This window comes from Acinonyx jubatus, chromosome B4, assembly GCF_027475565.1.
Source record: "Acinonyx jubatus isolate Ajub_Pintada_27869175 chromosome B4, VMU_Ajub_asm_v1.0, whole genome shotgun sequence".
Taxonomy (NCBI): domain Eukaryota; kingdom Metazoa; phylum Chordata; class Mammalia; order Carnivora; family Felidae; genus Acinonyx; species Acinonyx jubatus.
The window spans coordinates 31262148-31287867 of NC_069387.1; the positions used below are offsets into that span (position 1 = coordinate 31262148).

General features: G+C 35.5%; 1 protein-coding gene across 8 annotated transcripts in view; it reads right to left on the reverse strand.

Moving 5' to 3' along the window:
* Positions 1–25720, reverse strand: part of CUL2 (cullin 2) — a 155109-nt gene that overhangs the window by 33551 nt on the left and 95838 nt on the right. For all 8 annotated transcript variants that reach the window (XM_053225516.1, XM_015063576.3, XM_027073807.2 and 5 more), the window contains 2 exons: positions 25176–25281; positions 19020–19102 (listed from right to left, as the gene is read on the reverse strand). In XM_053225516.1, coding sequence (XP_053081491.1) covers positions 19020–19102; positions 25176–25281 — 189 coding nt within the window. The remainder of the gene's footprint in view (positions 1–19019; positions 19103–25175; positions 25282–25720) is intronic.

A 25720-nucleotide genomic window follows, 5' to 3' on the forward strand; every position in this document is an offset into this window, starting at 1 on the left:
ATTAATTGCAAGGAAAAAAGTCAATAAATCTAAAACTGAGCTGGGAAACTTTAAAATACATTTTTCAGAAACTCTGAGATTCAAAAGAATAAAGACTGAGTTAGATTTTTGTCTTTATCTAAGACTGTATTTTTCCCTCAATGAAGTCTCCAGGGTCTAAACAACTAATAAATAAAAATGACAAACACAAGGATGCATCAGAGAAAGCATACATCAGCCATACCAGGCTATGTTACAAAGTGTTCCAAATTCAAAGAGGAGAATTTCATTTCAATTTTTGCTTTTGTTCACAGAGTACTCAACACTAAAAAGTTAACTACAGAATTACTGGGGAAAAGAAATGCAACTCTGAATCCTTCTAACATTAAAAACTCAGGGTTTTCGGGGCGCCTGGGTGGCGCAGTCGGTTAAGCGTCCGACTTCAGCCAGGTCACGATCTCGCGGTCTGTGAGTTCGAGCCCCGCGTCAGGCTCTGGGCTGATGGCTCAGAGCCTGGAGCCTGTTTCCGATTCTGTGTCTCCCTCTCTCTCTGCCCCTCCCCCGTTCAAGCTCTGTCTCTCTCTGTCCCAAAAATAAATAAACGTTGAAAAAAAAAAATTAAAAAAAAAACAACTCAGGGTTTTCAATGGTATCCTTAAGTATCTAAGTAATTCCTTTTATAAGCATTTAAAAATATATCTATTTATTTCCTTTTTATAATTTCATATATCCAATTTTAATTTTAAGTAAAACTAAAGTCCTTGCAGAAAATTTATATCACAATATTTATTTTCCATATTTATGCTTGCCTCTTTATATATTACTGAAAACATTCAAATTCTTATACTATAATATTTGGATCCATGAAGTTACACTATTTTATTTATTAAAATTATAAACAACGTTAGGTTGTTACTGCACTGAAAGTCCCAGTTGGCAATTCTACTATATTAATATGAAAGATAGATAAGTTACCATATGAACAAAATTACTTCTATCTTTCCAAGTGAAGTAAATACTGAAAAATATGCAATATACAATCTATGGTTACATCATGTGTTTTCTTCCTTATATATATATATATGAAGGAGCACCTTTACTTAAAAATTCTACAACCTACATTCCACTTTTAAACCTAATATTTCTCTGAAACACTTTTCTTCAAAATGAATGAAACTGCGATTATTCCTATAGTGTTTACATAGCTCAAGAGAAGCCATCTTTATAAGAATACAATTAAGCTGAAAGAGTTCAGTCCCAGTTTATATCTTAAAAGCAGATGATCTTTAAGCCATCAGCTCCTCCTTTTCTCCTTTTACATCATTTTACATTGCTGTCTTTTCTGTCTGTCCTTTTAAACCTTCTTCTTGTCTTTCCTGCAGAGATCCCACTTCACCCAACTGAAAAGTCATGAAATTCTAACTATAGTTTACTAAGTATTTCAGCATTCATGCTCCATAAGAATCCTCACTTAGTGGAACATACTGATTTCATAAGGAAAAATCTTCCATTAGTCTGACAGGTAACTTTACTTCTTCAAACGCTGAGATGGGCCTCAATTTTCTGAAATCTTCAAAGAAGTTACCTCAGGACTGGAAATATTATGATCTATATATTTTTCTTATAATATGGGAAATGTAAGACAATTGCATGTGAGATCACATACAAAAATTCCTAGGCTCATGGGTGGTGGTAGGGCATAAAATATACCTAATACACATAACCAAACTTACATTAAGAAGTAATCTTTTCTTTAAAGATAGCAACCAAATTAATTCTTTTACTGATGAGTTTAATACTACACAGCTGAAAGAGGGGAAAAAGTGTATTACTCTGCTTTAAAAAAAATTATAATCATTATAAAATTAACTGAGGTAGAGATTATCTAACCGAAATTGTAGGAAAGAGCAATCACATTAGTATCAGATAACTACCTATGTGGTAGAAGCAAGCATTTGCTTGCTTTGAACTTTGAACACAGTTTCAAAGTACCAGTATCTGGTATGGTGAATATCTAAGAGCAAACATGCTACTAAGTATTTAAGAATTAGGAAAGACATATGTTTTTATCTTTTAGCAACTCTTGGCCATTGTGATAAAAATAATCTTTCAGACTACATTAAATAATTTTAGTATTAAGTAAGACCCATCTACGGAAGAAGGAAATGAGTTCTATCTGTCAAGGATTGCTGGTTCATTAGTATTCTCTACTCTGAAGTTTTTTAACGTATAATCTTCTCCTTACTTCTGTGCATTGTTTTCAAACTATGTTTCCTAGTGCTCTCAGCAATTTACCAGTCTCTTGTCAAAGTCTCTTGCGTTATTGTCATCCTGTTTATGACAGTTGCTTTCTTATTTAAATCTAATTAGGCCTCATATAAAACCATATACTGGAAAACAGAAATTTCAAGTTTAAAGGGGCCTCCAAAGGTCAGCTGATACAATCTTCCCTATTTCACAGGAATCCAATGAGGTAATTTATTCAGGAAACAGAATTATAAAAGAAATTGGAATGCCCTGATTTCCAATCTGTCTGTTGTTCATACAAATTATTTAGAGAGGGTTGCTTAAAATTTAAAAGGAGGTGGGGGGGGGGGGGGGCAAGAATCTAGACCTAAGGAATCAAGGAAGATTAAGACTATGTAGGCTGAGAATCATTTTTCTGAAAACATCTATAAATACTTTCTCAAGAGTTTGGGAAGTAAAAAAGCATAACCCCCAAGGATGAAAAAAAAAAAAAAAAACTGATCCAACCAAAAGGCGTTTCAACCTGTTAAATCCATTACAGATTTGAAGAATAACAGATAATGTTAACTGAATTCATAAGAAGTGTTAAAAGGTTAAGCTGTCTTGACAAGCTTTACATAAGAACCTGTTTAATGAAAAATACCTACACAAACTGGATTGCTTTAAGGAGTTATTATCAAAAGTTTTCACTTGGATATTAATTTTACTGAATACTTATTGTACCTTATTATGCCTCAGGGAGTGTAGTAAATACATAAAGCATCTCATTTCATCTCAACAACAGCAATATAAAATGGGTATTGTTAACATTCTCTTTTAGTAACTTGATTTAGACAAAATTCTTTTGGCATCAAGGGAAAAATAGCTGGCAGCTAAATCACAGAAGTGTGTAAAAATATTCCCTAGGGAACAAGTTACTCCACTCTGGTATTTTAAAAACTTGTAATTTTCAATTTTCACTTTATTTTACTTCTTACTCCTAATCGCTCTTTTTAAAAAGTAAATTTCATCATTTGCAGTAGGAAGTATGGGCAGTAATTCAACTATTTCTTATGCTTTTAAAAATTATTAATGGAGCTCTAACACAGGGCTACAATAAGCTAGGTAAATTATTAATGTCTTTATTTTCTTTAACTGAGATTACCAGATAGAAAACAATGCTTAAATATCAGGAATTCTACATACTGTCTTACATTAGGAACCCTTCCTCAACCTCCACACTATATAATCATATCTCAGCTGAACGAATACAGATTCCTGTAAAAAAAAAACAAAACTTTGGTTAGAGATTTTAAAGTGTCCCTCTCACCAAAGATTCTATATACATTTCAGTCCAATCTAAAAACAGTCTTGTCTCCCAGAAGAAGGAAAGAAAAGAAAAATAAGAATGGGATAATAAAAGAGAAAGAAAGATACAACAGGGAAGATCAACTGAGACAAAACTGATTCTTTGAAAAAAAAAAAATCCCAACAAAATACACAAATCTCTAGTAAAAGTCCTCACGAAAAGATACATGCAAGCAATATTATGAGTGAAGACATCACTCCAGATGGGAATTAAAAGGAAAATAAAATACCAAGTGACTAAAGTTAGTATCACAAGTAAAAAAAAGAAAGTATTGTTGATATACTCTACTCTTTGATATTATATGATGAGAAGGGCATATATATCACCATGTGGAATTCCTCCTCCAAACCCATAATCTCAGTCTAATCTGACCCAACATCACAGAAATCAAAGTTGACAGACATACTACAAAATACCTGATCACTAATTTTTTAAAAAAAGTGTCAATTCATGAGAGACAATGGAAGACTAAAAATATCTCCACCAAGTAGAAGAGACCAAGAGAGACATGACAGCTAAATACAATGTTGTGATTTAGACTGGATCCTGGAGCAGAATCAGTGAAAAACTGAGAAAGTACAAATACAATCTGTAGTTTAGTTAACAGTTTTATACTAACGTTCATAAATATACCATGGGTTGTGAGATGGTAATATTAGGAAAAGAGGAGTTTACAGGAACTTTCTGTATTGGCTTTGCAACTCTTCTATAAATTTAAAGTTCTTTCAAATAACAACTTTTTTAAAGTAAATACTGTCAACAACTACTTCCAAAAATTCTGAAAAAATAACTCACAACGGACTCAGAAGAAATAAATATCTGACTACTGAAAAAACTACAGGCAGTATAAAAAATTCTGAGACAACTGTTTTGGGATCCAGCACTCTAAGATTTGGCAAAAAGCTGGAAATTGGAAAGATGGCAGAGTAGGAGGATAGTGAGCTCACCTCATCTCATGGACACACCAAGTCAACAACTACATCTACACAATTCTGAAAATAATCTGAAGACTGGCAGAACAAATCTTCCACAACTAGTTGTAGAGGAAGCCACATCAAAAAAAAGTGTGAGAAGGGGCGCCTGGGCGGCTCAGTTGGTGAAGCTTCTGACCTCGGCTCAGATCATGTTCTGGGTTGATGGGCTTGAGCTCTACATCAGGCTCTCTGCTGTCAGCTCAGAGCCTGCTTTGGATCCTCTGTCTCCCTCTCTCTCTGCTTCTCCCCCTTTCTCACTCTCTGTCTCTCAAAATAAATAAATAAAAACATTAAAAAAAAAAAAAAAAAGATGCGAGAGACAGAAATGCAGTCAGGAACCAAACCCTAAGCAACTAACCACAAGTGGGAGGGATATCACAAACAAGAAGGTGTGAGGGGATTAGACCCTACACCAGGGACCTCCAGCCCTGGGGACCCACACTGATGAGTCCCCATAATGTATGGCTTTGAAAATCATCTGGCTTAATTTCAGGAGCATTAAAAACCAGCAGAGCTTAACCCCTGGAGGCCTGGAGGGCAATAGGAAACCGAGTCCTTGCCCTTAAAGAACCAGCACACTAAATAACTTGGCAGAGACACAGCATAGAAATAGCAGTTTGGGGGTGCCTGGATGGCTCAGTTGGTTAAGCATCCGACCTCAGCTCAGGTCATGACCTCATGGCTCATGAGTTCAAGCTCTGTGTTGGGCTCTGTGGTGATAGCTCAGAGCCTGGAGCCTGCTTCCGATTCTGTGTCTCCCTCTCTCTCTACCCCTCTCCCGCCTGCACTCTCTCTCAAAAATAAACAAACATTAAAAAAAAAAAAGTTTGAAGGTGCTTGGGGTATATGTGAAGATTTACTGACTAATCTTAGAATATGTTGACGGGGCAGGGATCTGCAGGAGACTTCTCCAGGAGCTAAAGTGTTGGTGGGTGCCATTTCTCTTCTACTCCCTGATCCATATAATTGGACACAGTTCTAACACTCTCCCATCTACACTGCTACCACAGCTGGTCCTCACCACCCCAGTGTTCTCCTACTGACCTGCTCCACCCAAGAAACCCGTCTCAGCAGACATCCTTCCAAAGTGGCTCTTGCCCTGTCACAATACCATACACTAGCTCATCCGCAGTTCCGGCAGCCAGGCCTCTTAGCTGGCTGCACATGGAGCAAGTCCTTGTTCTTCAGTATGCTAACAGTGGTGGCAGAGACTAACTGCAGACAGCTAGGGTGAGTGCTGGCCCCAACTACCAGTTAGCCCAGGCAGTTAACAGCTGGGCCTCTCAACAGTGTGGGGAACAAATCCTGTCCAGTGCCCCAACAGCAGGCAAAGTAGGTTACTGTAGACAGTTGGGCTGAAGGCCAGTCCCATCTACCACCATGCCCACAGCAACTGTGGCTCAGCCACAACAGGAAGGCCCATGCAGCTCACACAGGGGACACCAATGGAGCACCTGGTTTTGCTGACGAGGGGGGGTTTGTGCTGCCGGGAAATACAGGACTTCTTCTACACAAGTCTACTACTTTCAAGACCAAGCGACACAGCTAACCTACTATATACAGAAACAGATTTAGACAAAATAAGAAGGCAGAGGAATATGCCTCAAATGAAAGAACAAGACAAAATAACAGAAAAAGAGCTAATGAAATGAAATATTTCTCATAAAGAGTTCAAAGTAAGGGTCATTACGATACTTGAGAGAAGAATGGATTAATTCAGTGAGAACTGCAACAAAGATACAAAATATTAAAAAGAGTTGAAGAACACAATTAGCTGAAATAAAAAATATACTAGAGGGAATCAACAGCAGATGAGAAAATGCAGGAATGGATCAGTGATCTGGAAGACAGGGTAATGGAAAGCAATCAAGCTGAACAGCAAAGACAAGACAAAACAAAACAAACCTAAAAGAGAGAGAGAGAGAGAAAGAGAGAGAGAAAGAAAAAAAAAAAGAATAAAAAATAAGAATAGGTTAAAAGAACTCTGCAACATCATCAAGAGTAATAATTTCTGTATGACAGGGATCCCAGAAAAAGAAGGAAGAAGAGGTTGGAGAATTTATTTAAAGAAACAATAGCTGAAAATTTCCCTAATCTGAGAAAGAAAACAAACATTCAGGTCCAGGAAGTATAGACAACTCTTAACAAGACAAACCCAAGGACGCCCACACCAAGACACCTAATAACTAAAATGGCAAAAGTAATGACAAAGAGAGAATTTTAAAAGCAGCAAGAGAAAACAGTTATATACAAGGGAAATACTATAAGACTATCAGCTGATTTTTCAGCAGAAACTTTGAAGGCCAGAAGAAAGTGGTACAAGATGTTCAAAGTACTGACAGGAAAAAAACCTACAACCAAGAATACTCTACCTGACAACGCTATCATTCAGAATTGAAGGAGAGACAAAGAGATTCCCTAGACAAACAGAAGTTAAAACTTATCACCACTAACCCAGCCTTACAAGAAATGTTCAAAGGGAGTTCATTAAGTGGAAAGAAAATAAAGGTATTTAATTTCACATCAATTTAAAAGCAATTATATCTGCAAAAATCAGTCAAGAGATAAATTTAAAAGATGTAAAATATGCTATCATATAAGTAAAATGTGGAGGGAGGGAGTAGAAATTTAATGATTTCACAATGTATTCAAAATTGAGCAACCATCAACTTAATATAGCCTGCTATACACATAAGATATATATGACCCCAATGGTAACCAGAAATCAAACACCTATAGTAGATACACAAAAAATAAAGAGGACAGAATCTAAGCATAACACTAAAGCAAGCCATCAAACCACAAGGGAAGAGAGTGAGAAAAGAAGAACAGAAAAGAACTACAAAAATAACCAGAAAACAACAAACAAAATAATATTTAATAAGTACATACTTATCAGTAATTACTTTAAATATTTATGGACTAAATACTCCAATCAAAAGACGTAGGGTAACTAAATGGATAAAAAACCAAGACCCATCTATATGCTGCCTACAAGACTCACTTCAGATCTAAAGACACATCATACAGAGTAAAAGTGAAGGGATGGAAAAAAACATTCTATGCAAATGGAAGTGAAAAAAAAGGCTGGAATACAAATACATATATCAGACACAATAGACTTTAAAACAAAGACTGTAGGAAGAGACAAAGAAAATCAGTATATAATGATAAAGGGATCCAACCAACAGGAGAACAGAACAAGTGTAAATATCTATGCATCCAACATATGAGCACCTAAATATAGAAAGCAAATATTAACACCCATAACAGGAGAAATTGACAGTAATACATTAATAGTAAGGAACTTTAACACTCCACTTATATCAGTTGTTAGATCATCCAAACAGAAAATCAATAAAGAAACAATGGCTTTGAACAACCCCTTAGACCAGATAGATGGACCTAACAAGATACATATAGAACATTCCATCCACAAACAGCAGAATACATATTCTTTTCACATGCATATAGAACATTCTCCAGGACTGATCACATGTTAAGCCACAAAACAAGTGTCAATGAATTTAAGAAGACTGAAATCATATCAAGCGTCTTTACCAACCACAATAGTATGAAACTAGAAATCAATTACAAGGAAAAAAACACTAGGAAAAAACACAAATACATGGAGGCTAAACAACATGCTACTAAACAATCAATGGGTCAACAAAGAAATCAAAGAGGAACTCAAAAAATTCATGGAGACAAATGAAAATAATAGTCCAAAATCTTTGGGACACAGCAAAGCAGTTCTGAGAGAGACGTATACGTTCATACAAGCCTATCTCAAGAAACAAGAAAAATATCAAATAATCAAATCTTACACCGAAAGCAACTAGAAAAATATGAACAAACTAAGCCTAATGTTAGTAGAAGGAAGAAAATAATAAAAATTAGAGGGGCGCCTGGGTGGCTCAGTTGGTTGGGTATTTGACTCTTGTTTTCGGTTCAGGTCATGATCTCATGGTTTGTGAGTTTGAGCCCCACACTGGGCTCTGTGCTGACAGTGCAGAGCCTGCTTAGAGTTCTCTTTCTACCTCTCTCACTGCGCCTCTCCTGCTTGCTCATGCTCTCTCTCTCTGTCTCAAAATAAATAATTTAAATGAAAAGAAAATAATAAAGATTAGAGCAGAAATAACTGGAGGCTAAAGAAAAAACAAGAAAACACCAATGAAATCAAAAGCTGGTTCTTTGAAATATAAACACAACTGATAAACATTTAGCCAGACTCATACAAAAAAAAAGGGGGGGGGGTGCTCAAATAAATAAAATCAGAAATGAAGGAGGAGAGATAACAACCCATACCAGAGAAATACAAAGAATAAGAAACTACCACTAACAATTACATGCCAGTAAACTAGACAACCTAGAAGAAATGGATAAATTTCTAGAAACATACAATCTCCTAAACTGAATCAGGAAGAAATAGAAAATTTGACCAGACCAATTACTAGTAATGATAATGAATTGGTAATCGAAAAACTCCCAACAAACAAAAAGTCCAGGACCAGATGGCTTCCCAGGCAAATTCTACCAAACATTTAAAGAAGACTTAACAATGATCCTTCTCATACGATTCCAAGAAATAGAAGAGGAGGGAACACTCCAAATTCATTCTACAAAGTCAGCATTACTCTGACATCAAACCAAGACAATCACTAAAAAACAAAACAAAAACAAAAAGAACAAAACAAAAACTACAGTCTAATATCCCTGATTAACACAGATGCAAATATCCTCAACAAAGTATTAGCAAACCACATTCAACAATGCATTAAAAGGACCATTCAACACAATCAGGTAGGATTTATTCCAGAGATGCAAGAGTGGTTCAGTATTCATGAATCAATCGATGTGATACCTTACATTAACAAGAGGAAGGATAAAAACTATATGATCATCTCAACAGATAGAGAAAAAGCATCTGACAAAATACAACATGCATTCATGATAAAAGCTCCCGATAGGGGCAACTGAGTGGCTCAGTAGGTTAAGCGTCAGACTCTTTGATTTCAGCTCAGGTCATGATCCCACAGTTCGTAGGTTCTAGCCCCACATTGGGCTCTGTGCTGACAGCAGGGAGCCTGCTTGGGATTCTCTCTCTCTCCCCTCTCTGCCCCTCCTCTGCTGTCTCTCTCTCTCAAAAATAAATTAATAAACATTTAGTAATAAAAAAACAAAAAACCCGACAAAGTGATTTAGAGAAAACATACCTCAGTATAATAAAGGCCATATATGAAAAACCCACAGCTAACATCATATTCAATGGTGAAAACCTGAAAGCTTTTCTTCTAAGATCAGGAACAAGATAAAAATGTCCACTCTTACAACTTTCATTCAACATAGCACTGAAGTCCTAGCTGCAGCAATCAAACAAGAAAAAGAAATAAAAGGCATCCCAATTGGTAAGAAAGCAGTAAAATTGTCACTATTTGCAGATTAGGAACAAGACAAAAATGTCTACTCTCACAACTTTCATTCAACATAGCACTGGAAGTCCTAGCTGCAGTAATCACACACAAAAAAGAAATAAAAGGCATCCAGATTGGTAAGAAAGAAGTAAAACTGTCACTATTTGCAGATGATATGATACTATATATAGAAACTAAAAATCCCACCAAAAAACTATTAGAACTAATAAATGAATTTAGTAGGCTTGCAGGATACAAAATTAATATACAGAAATGTGTTTTGTATACACTAATAACACAGAAAGAAATTTAAATTTTTTTTTGAAGTTTATTTTTGACAGAGAAAGACAGAGTGCGAGAGAGGGGGTGGGGGGTGCAGAGACAAAGAGAGGGAAATACAAAATCTGAAGCAAGCTCCAGGCTTTGAGCTGTCAGCACTGACCCCAACAACCCTGATGCGGGGCTCAAACTCATGGACCGTGAGATCATGACCTGAGCAGAAGTCGGACGCTTATTTAACCAACTGAGCCAACCAGGCGCCCCAAGAAATTTTTTAAAATTTCTACTTGTAACTATACCAAAAAGTATAAGATGTCTAGAAATAAATTAACCAAGGAGGTGAAAAACCTATACTCTGAAAACTGTAAGATATTGATGAAAAGAACTGAAAACGACATAAACAATGTTCATGGATTGAATAAATCACTACTGTTAAAATGCCCATACTACCCAAAAGGAATCTACCAATTCAATGCAATCACTACCAAAATACCAATAGCAGTTTTCACAGAACTAGAATAAGTAATCCTAAAATTTGTATGGAACCACAAAAAACCTCGAATAGTCAGAGCGATCTTGGGAAAGAACAAAGCTGGAGGTATCACAAACCCAGATTTCAAGATATACTACAAAGCTGTAGTAATCCAAATAGTATGGTACAAAAACAGCCATATAGGGCAATAGAACACAATAGAGAGCCCGTGCTTCTATGGTCAATTTATCTATGACAAAGGAGGCTAGAATATACAATGGGGAAAAGATGGTGTCTTCAATAAATGGTGTTGGGAAAACTGGACAGCTACATGCAAATAAATGAAACTGGGACCAGTTTCTTTTACCATACACAAGAATAAAATCAAAATGGCTTAAAGACCTAAATGTGAGAGGCGCCTGGATGGCTCAGTTGGCTAAGCATCTGACTTTTTGGCTCAGGTCATGATCTCACAGTTCATGAGTCTGAGCCCTACGTCAGGCTCTGTGCTGCCAGCTCAGAACCTGGAGCCTGCTTTGGATTCTGTATCTCCCTCTCTCTCTGTCTCCCACTCGTGCTCTGTCTCTCTGTCTCTCAAATATAAAATAAACATTTAAAAAATTCTTAAAAAAAAAAGACTTAAATATGAGACCTGAAATGATGAAACTCCTAAAAGAAAACACAGGTGGTATCAGTGTTAACAATATATTTATGGATATGTATCCTCAGGCAAGGGAAACAAAAGCAGTAAGAAACTATTGGGACAACACCAAAATAAAAAGCTTTTGCACAGCAAAGGAGACCATCAACAAAATAAAAAGGCAACCCGGTGAATGGGAGAAGTATTTGTAAATGATATATCCAAGAAAGGATGATGTCTAGAATATATCAAGAACTTCTACAACTCAACACCAAAAAACCCAAAAAATCCAATTAAAAAACAGGCAGAGGATTTGAATAGACATTTTTTCCAAAGAAAATGTACAAATGGCCAACAGACACATGAAGAGATTCTCAAGTCACCAATCATCAGGAAAATGAAAATCAAAACCACAATGAGATATCACCTCACATGAGTCAGAATGGTTAGTATCAAAAAGACAAGAAATAGCAAGTATTAGTGAAGATATGGAGAAAAGGGAATCCCCATGCACTACTGGTGGTAATGTAAATTGGTACAACCACTGTGGAAAACAGTATGGATGTTCCTCAAAAAGTTAAAAATAGAAATATCATATAATCCAGTAATTCCACTAGTGAGTATTTACTCAAAGAAAATGAAAACACACATTCAAAAAGATATGGGCACCCCTATGTATATATAACATTATTTGCAGTAGCCAAAATATGGAAGCAACCCAAATACCTACTGATAGATGAATGGATAAAGAAGATGTGGTGTATATATACAGTGGAATATTACTCAGACATAAAAAAAAAAAATGAGATCTTGCCATTTGTGAGAACATGAATGGACCTAAAGGGTATTATGCTAAATGAAATAAGTCAGACAGAAAAAGACAAATGCCACGTGATTTCATTTATAGGTAAAATCTGTAAAACAAAACAAGTAACAACAAAAAACTCAGACTCTTAAATACAAACTGGTGGATGTCAGAGGGGAGGTGAATAGGGGAGATAGGCGAAATAGGTGGGGAAGTAAGAGACATAAACTTCCAGTTATAAAATAAATAAGTCACGGAGATGGAAAGTACAGCATAAGGAATACACTCAATGATAATGTAATAATGTATGGTTACAGATGGTGACCACACTTAATCGTGATGAGCGCCGAGTAATGTATAGAATTGTCAAATCACTATTTTGTACATCGGAAACTAACATGTCAGCTATACTTCAAAATAAAATAAAGGCAAAAGGTTATTTTGTGAATGTGCAAAAAAAAAAAAAAATTTCTTACAAAGAAACCCTAGACGCAGATGGTTTTGCAGGGAGTTTTACTAAACACTGAAAAATTTTACAGAAACTCTTCTACTCAAAAGAAAAAGATGGAATAGTTCCTAATTCAACCTACAAGAATGAGCCTAATACTAAACCCAGACAAAGACATTATGAGAAAGAATAATTATAGGCCCATTCCACTCATGGATATAGATTCAAAATTCTAAACAAAGTATTAGCAAATCAAATGCAGCCATGTTATAAAATTATTACAGACAACAACCAACCTGGGTTTTATTCTAGTTATATGAGGATAGTTTAATATTAGAAAATTCATAAATGTCTCTCTGCCCCTCCCCCGTTCATGCTCTGTCTCTCTCTGTCCCAAAAATAAATAAACGTTGAAAAAAAAAAATTAAAAAAAAAAAAAAAAAGGGGCGCCCGTGTGGCGCAGTCGGTTAAGCGTCCGACTTCAGCCAGGTCACGATCTTGCGGTCTGTGAGTTCGAGCCCCGCGTCAGGCTCTGGGCTGATGGCTCAGAGCCTGGAGCCTGTTTCCGATTCTGTGTCTCCCTCTCTCTCTGCCCCTCCCCCGTTCATGCTCTGTCTCTCTCTGTCCCCAAAATAAATAGACGTTGAAAAAAAATTTTTTTTAAGAAAATTCATAAATGTAACCCACCACACTAAAAGATTAATAGAAAAAAAACTTTATCTCTCAATAGAATCAGAAGTCATTTTATACAATCCAACACCAAATTCAAATTAACTTCATCATTCTGATTAAGAGTATCTAAACAAAGCTAAAGGAAGCATCATTTTAAATAGGGAAATGTTACATATGTAACCTTTAAAATCAGGGGTGAGACAAAGATGCTCATATCCATCACTCCTCTTCAACACTGCTGTGGAGGTCCTAGCCAATGAGGTGTGTGTGTGCACAGGCTAGTGCACGTGTGCGCGTGCGCAAATACACACACACACACACACACACACACACACACACACACACACAAAGGGAAGCAAAACTATCATTTACAGATTATGACAGCTGACATAGAAAGCACAAAAATGAGCACAAATTATTAGAAATGACCTTTTTTTTGGGAAAAGAAGCTACAAATGACGGAAGTTAACACGGAGGCTAAATGTTAAGATTTATATATTAAAGAGCCTGTTGTATTTCAATATACTAGCAGAAAACAAATAGAATGCATAATTACACAGAACAAATTTTTTCTAACAGTATCAGAAAATACCAAGTATCCTGAAATAAATCAAACAAGGGAGTGAAGAACCTTTATAGATATATTTATAAAAACTTAGGAGACATTAAAGAAGGCATTAAAAATAGCAGATATGTTCATGAATAGGAAGATTTAATACAGTAAAGATGTAAATTCCCTCCAAATGAACTTATATATTCAACTGAATTTCAATCCTACAAAAAATTTACTCTAGGCAACTTATAATCACCTTTACAAAACATGACCAGGATCTGTGCGAAAAACAAAGTAAAGGGGGGCACCTGGCTCAGTCAGTTAAATGTCTGACTTCAGCTCAGGTCATGATCTCAGTTTGTGAGTTCGAGCCCCGCATTGGGCTCTGTGCTGCCAGCTCAGAGCCTGGAACCTGCTTCAGATTCTGTGTCTCCCTCTCTCTCTGCCCCTCCCCTGCTCACACTCTGTCTCTCTCTGTCTCTCAATAATAAATAAACGTTAAAATAAATACATAAATAAAAAATAATAAACGTTAAAAAAATTAAAAAAAAAAAAAGTAAAGGGCCTTATGAAAAAGTAAAGGGCCAAATAACAGCAAGAACACTTCTAGCTTATGGAGGGCAAGTCTGTCTGACCAGATATCAAGACTTATTATGCTATAATAATGAACAGAGTGAGATATGGGCCAAAGATAGACAAACAAATGGAACAGAGCCCTGATATGGAACCACACTTGTAGGAAAACTCTGGTATCTAACAGAGGTATGATGTCAGAACAGAAAGTAGGAAGAATTAAAAAAAAAAAAAAAAAAAAAGGAGCAGGGAGCCTTGGTGGCTCAGTCAGTTAAGCGTTGAACTCCTGGTTTTGGTTCAGGTCCTGATCTCACGGTTTATGAGACCAAGCCCAAGCTCAGGCAGCACACAGCCTGTTTGGGATTTTCTCTCTCCTTCTTTCTCTGCCCCTCCCCTGCTCATGCTCTGTCTCTCTTTCTCTCAAAATAAATAAACTTAAAAAAAGGAGCTATAAAGTTAAAATTTTTTTCTCATTTGTCACTTAAACTCTTGTCTTTGTTTCTGATTATGCAACAGAAAGGATACTAAAGTCATGATTGTTTTGCTGCTGAATTATAATGTCAGAATAAATAAAAACTTTTCCAATTCAACAAACATTAAGCATAGAGACTTATTTCAGATTGCAATCTGTCAAATGATTCTCTTAGGGAAAAAGAAATCTGCCATATAAATGCTAAGGCAGCAATTCTGATCCTAGGAATCCATAAACCTTCTAAAACATACATAAAGTTTTGTGTGCATATGCATATTGAGTATTTTTATGTGGGGAGGCTCTAAAGCTTTCATCATCTTCCTAAAGGAATATAAAGTTTCCACAAAAAATAAATATAACCACTGTACTTAAATAAACAAATATTTAAGTACAATCAAACTATTCTCAGTAGTTACTTATGAAGAGAAGAAAGTTACAGCTAAAAGGAAGAAAACAGGGATATTCACATATTATGTGCCATTTAAACTTAAAAAAATTTTTTTAATTTTGAAATAATTACAGATTCACAGGAAGCTGCAAACATAACAGAAAGCAGTCCTGGACATGTTCACCCAATTTTCTCCAATGGTAACATCTTACGTAACTATGGCACAATGTCAAAATCAGGAAATCAACATTGATACAACCTATAGACCTTATTCAGAATTTGCCAGCTTTAACACATAATCATTTGTGTATTTTTGTATTTATGTAATTCTATGAAATTTTATCACATACCTAGATTCATGTTACTACCACCATATTCAAAATATACATCTACTGTATCACCATAAAGCAACTCCCTCATACTTATAGCCTCATACCAACCACTAATCTATTCTAATTTCTAAGAATATATTATTAGGTATTCGTAATACTTCTGCAAATTCCCCCAATGCATGTACATATGTGTGTGTAATACTGTATGTAGTATTTATACGTATGTAGATATATACATATGCACATCCATATAAACAAATGTACACACAATCTTAAATGCATAGAGAATTTTTTCAGAAAATACTTTAAATCCTTAATAGTGATTTGCTTTAAATAACAGTATTGAAGGTATTAGGGGAAAAATGCAGGCCTTCTAATTTTTTTGTAACTTTCTATATATTTTTAATTGTGTACAATCAACTTATTTTATAATTTTTTTGTAGAGCAATACTTTTAAATATCCCTTGTGTAAACTTTTCACTGGCCAGATTTAAGAAACCATTAGTTCACAGTAATTTTTTTTTTTAATGTTTATTTTTGAGACAGAGAGAGACAGAGCATGAACGGGGGAGGGTCAGAGAGAGAGGGAGACAGAATCTGAAACAGGCTCCAGTCTCTGAGCTGTCAGCACAGAGCCCTACGTGGGGCTCGAACTCACGGACCATGAGATCATGACCTGAGCCGAAGTCGGATGCTTAACCGACTGAGCCACCCAGGCACCCCTATTCTTTAGACACTTGTAGAAAATTCCTAGGAACGCAGGGGTGATTACAGGAAAGGAAACTAAATAAGCTGATAGGTAATCAAATTTGTAATATGCTCTGCTAAATTGTAAGTTTAGTGGAGCTCTTTCCAAAAAGAAGTTGTAGGTACATATAATAAAATACCTCTCTGTTAGCCTTAAATCCTAATTCTCATTCTGCCATGTACTAGTTATGTGACCTGAGTAAGGTGAGATTGCCTTCGCAAGCCTCATTTTCCCCATTTGTAAATGAGTCTATGATAATATTCACCTTCACATCCTGTTCAGACAAGTTTATCAATGGGGAAATACTTAACACAGCCACTTGTCCATGTAACGGAAGTTATGATATCTGGCCATATTATTTCAAACAACAATGGGTAAAGCAACATAGTGGAAACAATACTAAACAATACTAACAGTACTAAAGCAACATAGTAGAAAGACCCAAATTGGAAGTTTCTAGGCATGGACTCTCTTTCCTTAGCTATATCAAATTCAAGAAGTCGTTTCTCTCTATTGAAAGTTCAATTTATTTACTTATAAATAAAACTGCCACCTTAAGATCATACAAAGTACTATGTGTGAAAATACTAGAATACTCAAAGCACTATAAAACTCAAATGTATATAAAAGCTAAAATATTGGAACTGGGAATGAAAGAAATATTCTGTGAATTAAAAAGACAGGCTTAATGGATATAGAGTTGGTAAGTTGGAGATAGGAGCTGAAGAGAAAAAAAAAAAAAGAAAATAGGGGCTGGAGTCAAATTAGCCTTCTTAGAGTGCCACCACTGATGTCTTCATTTGTAAAATGGAAATGGAAATAGTACCAACATGCCAGCGTGGTGAGGATTAATGGCATAATGCCAGTAAAGCTTTTAGAACACTTCTTGGCACATAGCTCCCATATTTATTATTTGTTGTCGTTACTATTTACTGATTTATTATTTATGATTTTAGAGAGCAAGAGAGGGCGCAAGCAGGGGAGATGAGCAGAAAGAGAGAGAGAATCCTAAGCAGGCTCCATGCTCACTACAGAGCCTGATGCAGGGCTTGATCCCATGACCCTGGGCTCATGACCTGAGCCAAAATCAAGAGTCAGACACTTAACCAACTGAGCCACCCAAGTGCCCCATTATTGTTATTATTATTATGCCTTAGCTTACTTAGCTGTAAAAGGTGGGATAACACCGACCTAATAGAGTACACATGAAAAATAAATGAGGTATTAGTAGGGCATGTCAAGTAATACTTTAATGGAAGCTGATTATAACAACAAAACTAAGAACAGTTGGCCTAATATCTCTAACCAAATAATCTATGCATCTTTTCCAGAATATCATATACTTGCATTATTTTTCTTATACAGTTAGAAAATTTCTTAAAATCTTCCATCAAATTCATTTTTAACAAGCTAACAATCACACTTAAGAAAATTTACTAGGTTGGGACAAACATATTAAAAGAGACATTTCAAAAAACTAACATTCAGAAAATTTTAACAATATTTTCAATAAACTTTCAATGTAAAATAACTGAATTCCAAGTTAAGAAAAAAGTTAATATTTAATAGAAAAATAAATTATGTTAGAACCTATAAATATTGGTGGGAGTATTCTTTTAATTATAGTTTAGTAGAGAAAAGAGAAGAAAAAAATTGTTCCACCCCACTGCTTTAGTATTGCCTTTTCTCTCCTCACTACCTTTAGAAAAAATGGAATAATTAAAAGGGAAGCGACAGGTTTTTAAAACCAAGTTATTAATTGCTACCATCTACTTTCTACTTAGCATTAACAATAAATTTTAAAATATTCCATTACCCTTTTTCGTGGCTTTATGTTTTTCTTTAGTTTTTTGTTTTTAAGTCCCTTATTTCCCAGTAGGAGCTCACAGAAAGAACAATGCTTTCCTTTTTTTTCCCTCACATAAAAAACTCCATATTTGGGTATTCTTTAGAGAAAGCATTTTCAGATGGAGTGGCCATTATCACGTTGCAATTCACTGGTCTAGATAATTCCTACAATATCAGTACCAAGAACCTGATATTTATTATATACACATCTGTATGAGTGACTTTTAGTGCTTTAGGTTCCCCAAAGCTGAAGCCTACTAAGAATCTTTTAGGCCAGAACGGATGCAAGGATGTTCTATTCTGGACTCCACGGGAAAACTTACTTTGTCTCCAATTCTATTCACAAAGCAATTAGGTAAAGTCCAAAACATTGGGTCCTGAGTAAAATGAGAAGCCATTTTCCTATAAACTAACCTCACATTAATAGGCAAGTTACTGATTTAACACTGGGGCTAAGAGGTAACCAACTACCTAGAAAAATCTGTTTTCTTGAATAGGTAGGTTACCCTCATCAGGATTTAAACTGACAGAACATGTTCAAACAATTCAGCACTGCCCTGGAAAATCCAAGAGGGTACCAGGCTTGCAACAACAAATGATAGGTCACTTCCTTCAGGGATTTATTTATTTATTAAGTATATTGGACCAAAGACCTGCCAAAAAAAATTATGAAACAATTTAAAACATTGCCATTTAGATGGAAAATGAGGCTCATTTAAGTAACACATGGCCTATGTCTAGTCAACACCCATGCAACGGTACACTATTTGAAACCATTTCAAACAGCAAATTAGAATTGACTCAAAAAGATAAGTATCAGTACTCACTTTTTTATTTCTCGGAGCAGCATTCGGATAAGGATGGTCTGAAGTGGTTCAACCATCAATTTCCTCCACATATCCAATGCTAGCTGCCAGGAAAAATAAAAATTATCAAGGCTGAACTACTTTTAACATTTGTTAAAATGTTAAAAGACTCTTCAAAGCAAAAATACTCTTTCAAGTATTTATAGCCAAAATTTCAAAATTCAAATGAAAACTGAATATACATAAAAAATAAATTTCTAAGTTATTTATTTATTTTTTTGAAAGAGAACGCACGCAAAAGAGAGGGCAAGCAGGATAGGGGCAGAGGAAGAGGGAAAAAGAATCCTAAGCAGAGCCCACACTCAGCACAGAGCCTGAGGCGGGGCTTAATTCCACAACCTAGAGAACCTGACCTCAGCCAAAATCAAGAGTTCGATGCTTAACCAACTGAGCCACCCAGGCGCCGCTAAATTTCTAATTTAAAATGAAAATGACTACCACATCAGACTTGTACAAGAAACAGAATTAAGGTTTTATCATTAACTGAAGGTCTTAAAGACATAATTGATTAGATTTTTATGAAATAGAATTTATTGAATGTTAAATGCCCAGTATTATGGAAAGGCTAAGACTAATAGAAATAAAGGAATTATGTTAAAGTGATTTAGCTGTTGGCTGATTTTTGAAATTACAAAACCTCTCATACAAACATAAAAGGAAGGTCAACTAAAAGAATAATAAAATAAAACATTCCTGTACTCACCACCCAGTTTAAGAAACACAACTTCCACATTACCATTGTACCACATACCCTCCTACTTTCCCCTCAAAGATTACAACCACCCTGAAATTTGTGTTAAATCATTCCCTTGCTTTATAGTTCTACCAAATGTCTACATGTCCCTATAATATTTTTCTTGTCTTAAGTCCAGTATAGTCAACACACAGTGTTCTATTAGTTTCAGGTGTACAATATAATGATTCAACAATTCTATACATTACTCAGTACTCTTCAAGATAAGTGTACTCAATCTCCTTCACCTATTTCACCCAGCCCCCACCCACATCCTCTCTGGTAACCAGTTCTCTGTAGTTAGGAATCTGTTTCTTGGCTTCTTTTTTCTTTCCCCATTTGTTTTGTTTCTTAAATTTCACTTATGAGTAAAATCATATGGTATTTGTCTTTGTCTTATTTCATTTAACATTATACCCTCTAGATCCATCCATGTTGTTGCAAATGACAAGATTTCATTTTTTATGGCTGAGTAGTATTCCATTGTGTGTGTGTGTATGTGTGTGTGTGTGTGTACCAATTCTTAACCATTCATCTATACCGGTGGACACTAGGGCTATTTCCATAATTAGGCTACTGTAAATAATGCTGCATATACATAGGGGTGCATAGATCTTTTTGAATCTGTGTTTTCATTTTCTTTGGATAAATACCCAGCAGTGGAATTACTGGATCATATTTCTATTTTTAATTTTTTGAGGAATTAAAATTAAATTAAAAATTTTTAATTTTAACCACTGTTTTCCACAGTGGTTGCACCAATTTACATTCCCACCAACAGTGCTTGGGAATTCCCTTTTCTCTACATGCTCACCAACATTCACTCTATCTTGTCTTTTTGATACTAGCCATTCTGACTGGTGTAGGGTGATTTCTCATTGTGGTTTTGATTTTTTCATTTCCCTGATAGTGATTTGAGAATCTCTTCACGTGGCTGTTGGCCATTTGTATGTCTTCTTTGGAAAAAGGTCTATTCAGGTCCTCTGCCCATTTTTTAATTGAATTGTTTGTTTTTTTCGGTACTAAGTTGTATAAGTTCTTTATGTATTCTGGATATTAACCCTTATTAGATATATCATTTGCAAATATTTTCTCCCATTCACTAGGTTGGCTTTTTGTTTTGTTGATGGTCTCCTTTGCTGTGCAAAAGCTTTTTATTTTGGTATAGTCCCAATAGTTTCTTACTGCTTTTGTTTCCCTTGCCTGAAGGAAACATCCACAAATATGTTGCTAAGGCCGCTGTCCAAGATTTTACTGCCTGTTTTTTCTTTTATGAATGTTATGGTTTCAGGTCTCACATTTAGATCTTTAACTCACTTTGAGTTTATTTTTGTGTATGGTGTAAGAAAGTGGTTGTTTCATTCATTTGCATATAGCTGTCCAGTTTTCACAACACTATTTACTGAAAAGACTCTTTTCTCCACTGTATATTCCAGCCTCCTTTGTCATAGATTAATTGACCACAGAAGTGTGGGTTTGTATGCATGGGCTTTTTATCCTATTCCATTGATCTATGTGTATTTATGTGTCAGTACCATACTGTTTTGATTACTACAGCTTTGCAATATAGTTTGAAATTAGGAATTGTGATACAGTTTTGTTCTTCTTCAAGATTGCTTTGGCTATTTGAGGTCTTCTGTGGTTCCATACAAATTTTAGGATTATCATTTCTAGTTCTGTGAAGTGCTATTGATATTTTGTTAGGGATTACAGTCAATCTGTAGATTGTTTTGGTAACTCCTTGGTTTTTTGTTTTTTGTTACGTTTCTTTATTTTTGAAAGAGAGAGACACAGCACGAGCAGGGGAGGGACAGAAAAAGAGAGAGACACAGAATCCAAAGCAGGCTCCAGGCTCTGAGTTGTCAGTACAGAGCCTGACGCGGGCCTCAAACCCACAAACCATGAGATCATGACCTAAGCCGAAGTCGTACCTTTAACCGACTGAGCCACTCAGGTGCTCTTAACTCCTTTTGGTTTTAACTGGCACCTTCTTGAGCGAGGCTGGGCATCTTTTTATATTTTTATTGTATGTCTTAGTTTTTTTTCTGTGAAATGCCCATTCATCTCTTTTGCCCATTATTCTATTAATATTTATCTTGTTTTGAATAAAAACTAGGAGTTCTTAAATACTGTAGAAATCCCTTGACATATATACTGCAATTTGTCACAGTTTTGTGACTTAACTTTTTAGTTCTTTTAAAAGCGTTTAGTAAAAATACATCATATTTTAATGTCTCCATTTTATCAATCTTTTCCTTTATTGTTTGTATTTTCCATGTCTTTTAAGAACTTCCCTAGCCTAATGTCAGGGATATGTGTGCTCTTATATTGCCTTCTAAAAGTTTTCAAGTTTTGCCTTCCACATTTAAATTCCAATACATTTTTCCCATAGAGAGTACAAATTACTTCAGTATCAAAAATTGACTGCTCCTCTGTTTCCAACTTAATTGCATCTATACAGCTATTAGTCTGGTTTTAGCCTCTATTCTGTTTCCCTGGGGTAACTTTATTCTGATCAATTGGTAATTCCATTTCAAATAAGTAAAAGCATCTGCCTTCCCAGAAGGAACATTCTTCAAGTTTCCCCTTATTTTTATATTTTTAAATAGCACCAACAGGGAAAAAAGAAAGTGATACAAAAGAAAATGTGATCTTATAGCTGTGGTGGGAGAGAAAACTAAAGCCTTTTGAAAGCAAGCTGGTGGTGCTATCAAAATTCAGGATGCTTTGACTTCCAGGTACCAACTCTACGACAATTTCTGCTCATGTACAAATAGATATATACTTAAATGTTAACTCCCTGAGTGTGAGGTTTGTGTCTATTTTGTTCACTACTGAATTCCGAGCATATAGAAAAGTGCCTGGCACACAAGGGGGTTTAAAAAATACTTAATAAATGAACAAATGAACAATGATATTCACAGTGGTATTTTCAACAAGAACTGTAAACTAAGGAGAATAGTCTAATAAATGATAAATAAATTATTTTATATCCCTATTATAGAATACTGAGCTCTCACAAAAATAAACTTATATGAAAAGAACACCTCACGTGGATAGAACTAGAGGGTATTATGCTAAGCGAAATTAGACAAAGACAAATATATGACTTCACTCATATGAGGACTTTAAGATACAAAACAGATGAACATAAGGGAAGGGAAACAAAAATAATATAAAAACAGGGAGGGGGGCAAAAACATAAGAAACTCATAAATATGGAGAACAAACAGAGGGTTACTGGAGGGGGGATGGGCTAAATGAGTTAGGGACATTAAGGAATCTACTCCTGAAATCATTGTTGCACTACATGCTAACTAATTTGGATGTAAATTAAAAAAATAAATGAACAACAACAAAAAAGAACACTTAGACACATTCACCAAAACACAAAACAAAACAAGCAAGAAATACAAGTTCCAAGATATATGCTGTGATATCATTATGGTATATATGCTATGATTCCATTAACATTTAAAATTAAACTGTATGTATAAATATTTACATGCAAATGTGCAGGTAAAATTCAGAAAAGACAAAAACCAAATGGTTTATGGTGATTTCCTCTGGGAGGAGTGAGCTTGACAACGCTGGTGATAAGGGACCATCATTAAAATATTCTTATAACCCTACTAACTAAAGCAACTACTGTTAAGATTTTGTTATTTCCCACTAATCCATTACTCTGCATCCTTTTTCCCTCTGCAGTTTTATTCCTATTAAACATACAATGTGTCCACAGTTTTTCATAAAATATTTTCCCCTTTATTAAAGTTTCTATGAAGTATTTTCTATTACTAATTCATCTCTTTGCCTTTATAACAAAATCATATTGTATATATTCTTCTATGTATGATTTTTTACTATTGGATATTGGACATTTGGATTGTCTACCCATTAGTCACCCTTACTAACAATGATTACAAGGAATACTCTTAAACATTTAAACTTTTTTTTCCATATTTATCATTTTCACAGTGCAGATTACTAGACATGGGATTACCTAATTAACAAATATTAAACATTTTAAAGTCTACTGAAAGACGATGACAAATTTCTTCCTAAAAGGATTATTCTAGTAAAACTTTCCTCATGCTGCATCTTAGCTGTTTATTTCTTTTATTAACACCCATCACAATTTAACATCAATTTCTGTACTTATTTGGCACTGCTTCCCCATGAGGACAGGGAACTTCTGTCTGTTTACCATTGTATCCCCAGTGTCTGGTTAGTCAACAAATACGTAGTACGTGAAATAAACAAACATTGTACTAGAGTATTTCTTTCACAATGAATATATGCTTTATGTAACTCCCCACATTTAAATTTGCACCGTGCCTCAAGAATCTGAATGAATTACTTGACCTGCACACTTAATTGTTTCACTCTGGATTTAATTACTTTTTAAAGTTGAAATAAATTTGTCATGGGACACCTGGATAGCTCAGTTGATTGAACGTCTGACTCTTGATATGGGTGCAGGTCATGATACCAGGGTTGTAAAATAAAGCCCCACATCAGGCTCTGTGCTGAGTGTGGAGCCTGCTTAAGGTTTTTTCTTTCTTCCTTCCTTCCTTCCTTCCTTCCTTCCTTCCTTCCTTCCTTCCTTCCTTCCTTCCTTTCCTCCCTCCCTCCCTCCTTCCCTTTCTTTCTTTCTCTCTCTCTCTTTCTTTCTCTCTCTCCTCCCTCCCTCTCTCTCCCTCCCTCTCTCCCCCCTCTCTCTCTGCCCCTCTGCCACCCGCACATGCACACACACATGCTGCCTCTCTCTCAAAATAAACTTAAAAAATAATTTCTTACATCCATAAATCTGTATTTCCTCTCAAGTCCATGACCTTTCCACTTTTTTAACTGCAAGAGTGTCAACATTTTTAAAATGCATTTTATGAGCTTTTTTCATAGTGGAACTATTAACCTTGTCATTTATTCATCATTAATTTAATTATTAAAATAATACTAATCACATCTCTTTTGTTCTCATCTATGTGAAGATTCTCAGGAAATCACTGCAGTGTTTTATTAACATTTAGGATGTCTCAAATCTTGACAATTTTGGGGGTGCCTGGGTGGCTCAGTCAGTTAAGTGTCTGACTCTTGATTTCAGTCTAAGTTGTGATCTCCTGGTTCATGGGTTTGAGCCCCATGTCAAGCTCTGCACTGACAGCACAGAGCCTGCTGTGAGAGCTTTCGGATTCTCTCTCTTCCTCTCTCTCTGCCCCTCCCTTGCTTGTTCTCTCTCAAAAATAAATAAACTTAAAAAAAAAATTTCGACAATTTTAAGGTAGTCAACACAGTGTCCTTGAAAAAAGGACAGTGAATGAAATTACCTCAATATATATATAAAAACACTCCTATGCTTGCCAGTCATTTAAAGAATTTCCTACCTCTCCTATTTCCATAAGTGGTTCATTCATATCTACACCACCGTAGCCATACTGAAGGTCAGCTTCTGTCAATTTATTCTTTTTAATAAACTGGGTGTTGAGATACCTGAAAAACAAATATAATATTATTATTAAAGTAAGTAGGAAAACAAATAACTGTTAAAATCAGTAGTAAAACAAATAACTTGCAACTTTAAAACAATAATTTTGGGTTATAAATCAACTATAAAATAGTTTGGTAATATATCAAATTAATTACGCAGAAATTAGAAATATAATTAAAAAGGAACAAAAGTATTAGCCAAATTTTCTCTGCAAGGCCTTAAGAGCCAAAATATATGACCTCTAGAGTGGGGGAAAAAACCCTATCACCCCAGTTTCACTTTAAAAAACTCAAGGGTAGGGGCACCTGGTGGCTCAGTCAGTTAAGCGTCTGACTTTGGCTCATGCCATGATCTCGCAGTTCATGAGCTCGAGCCCCACATCGAGCCCCACATCGGGGCTCTGTGCTGACAGCTCAGAGGCTGGAGCCTGCTTCAAATTCT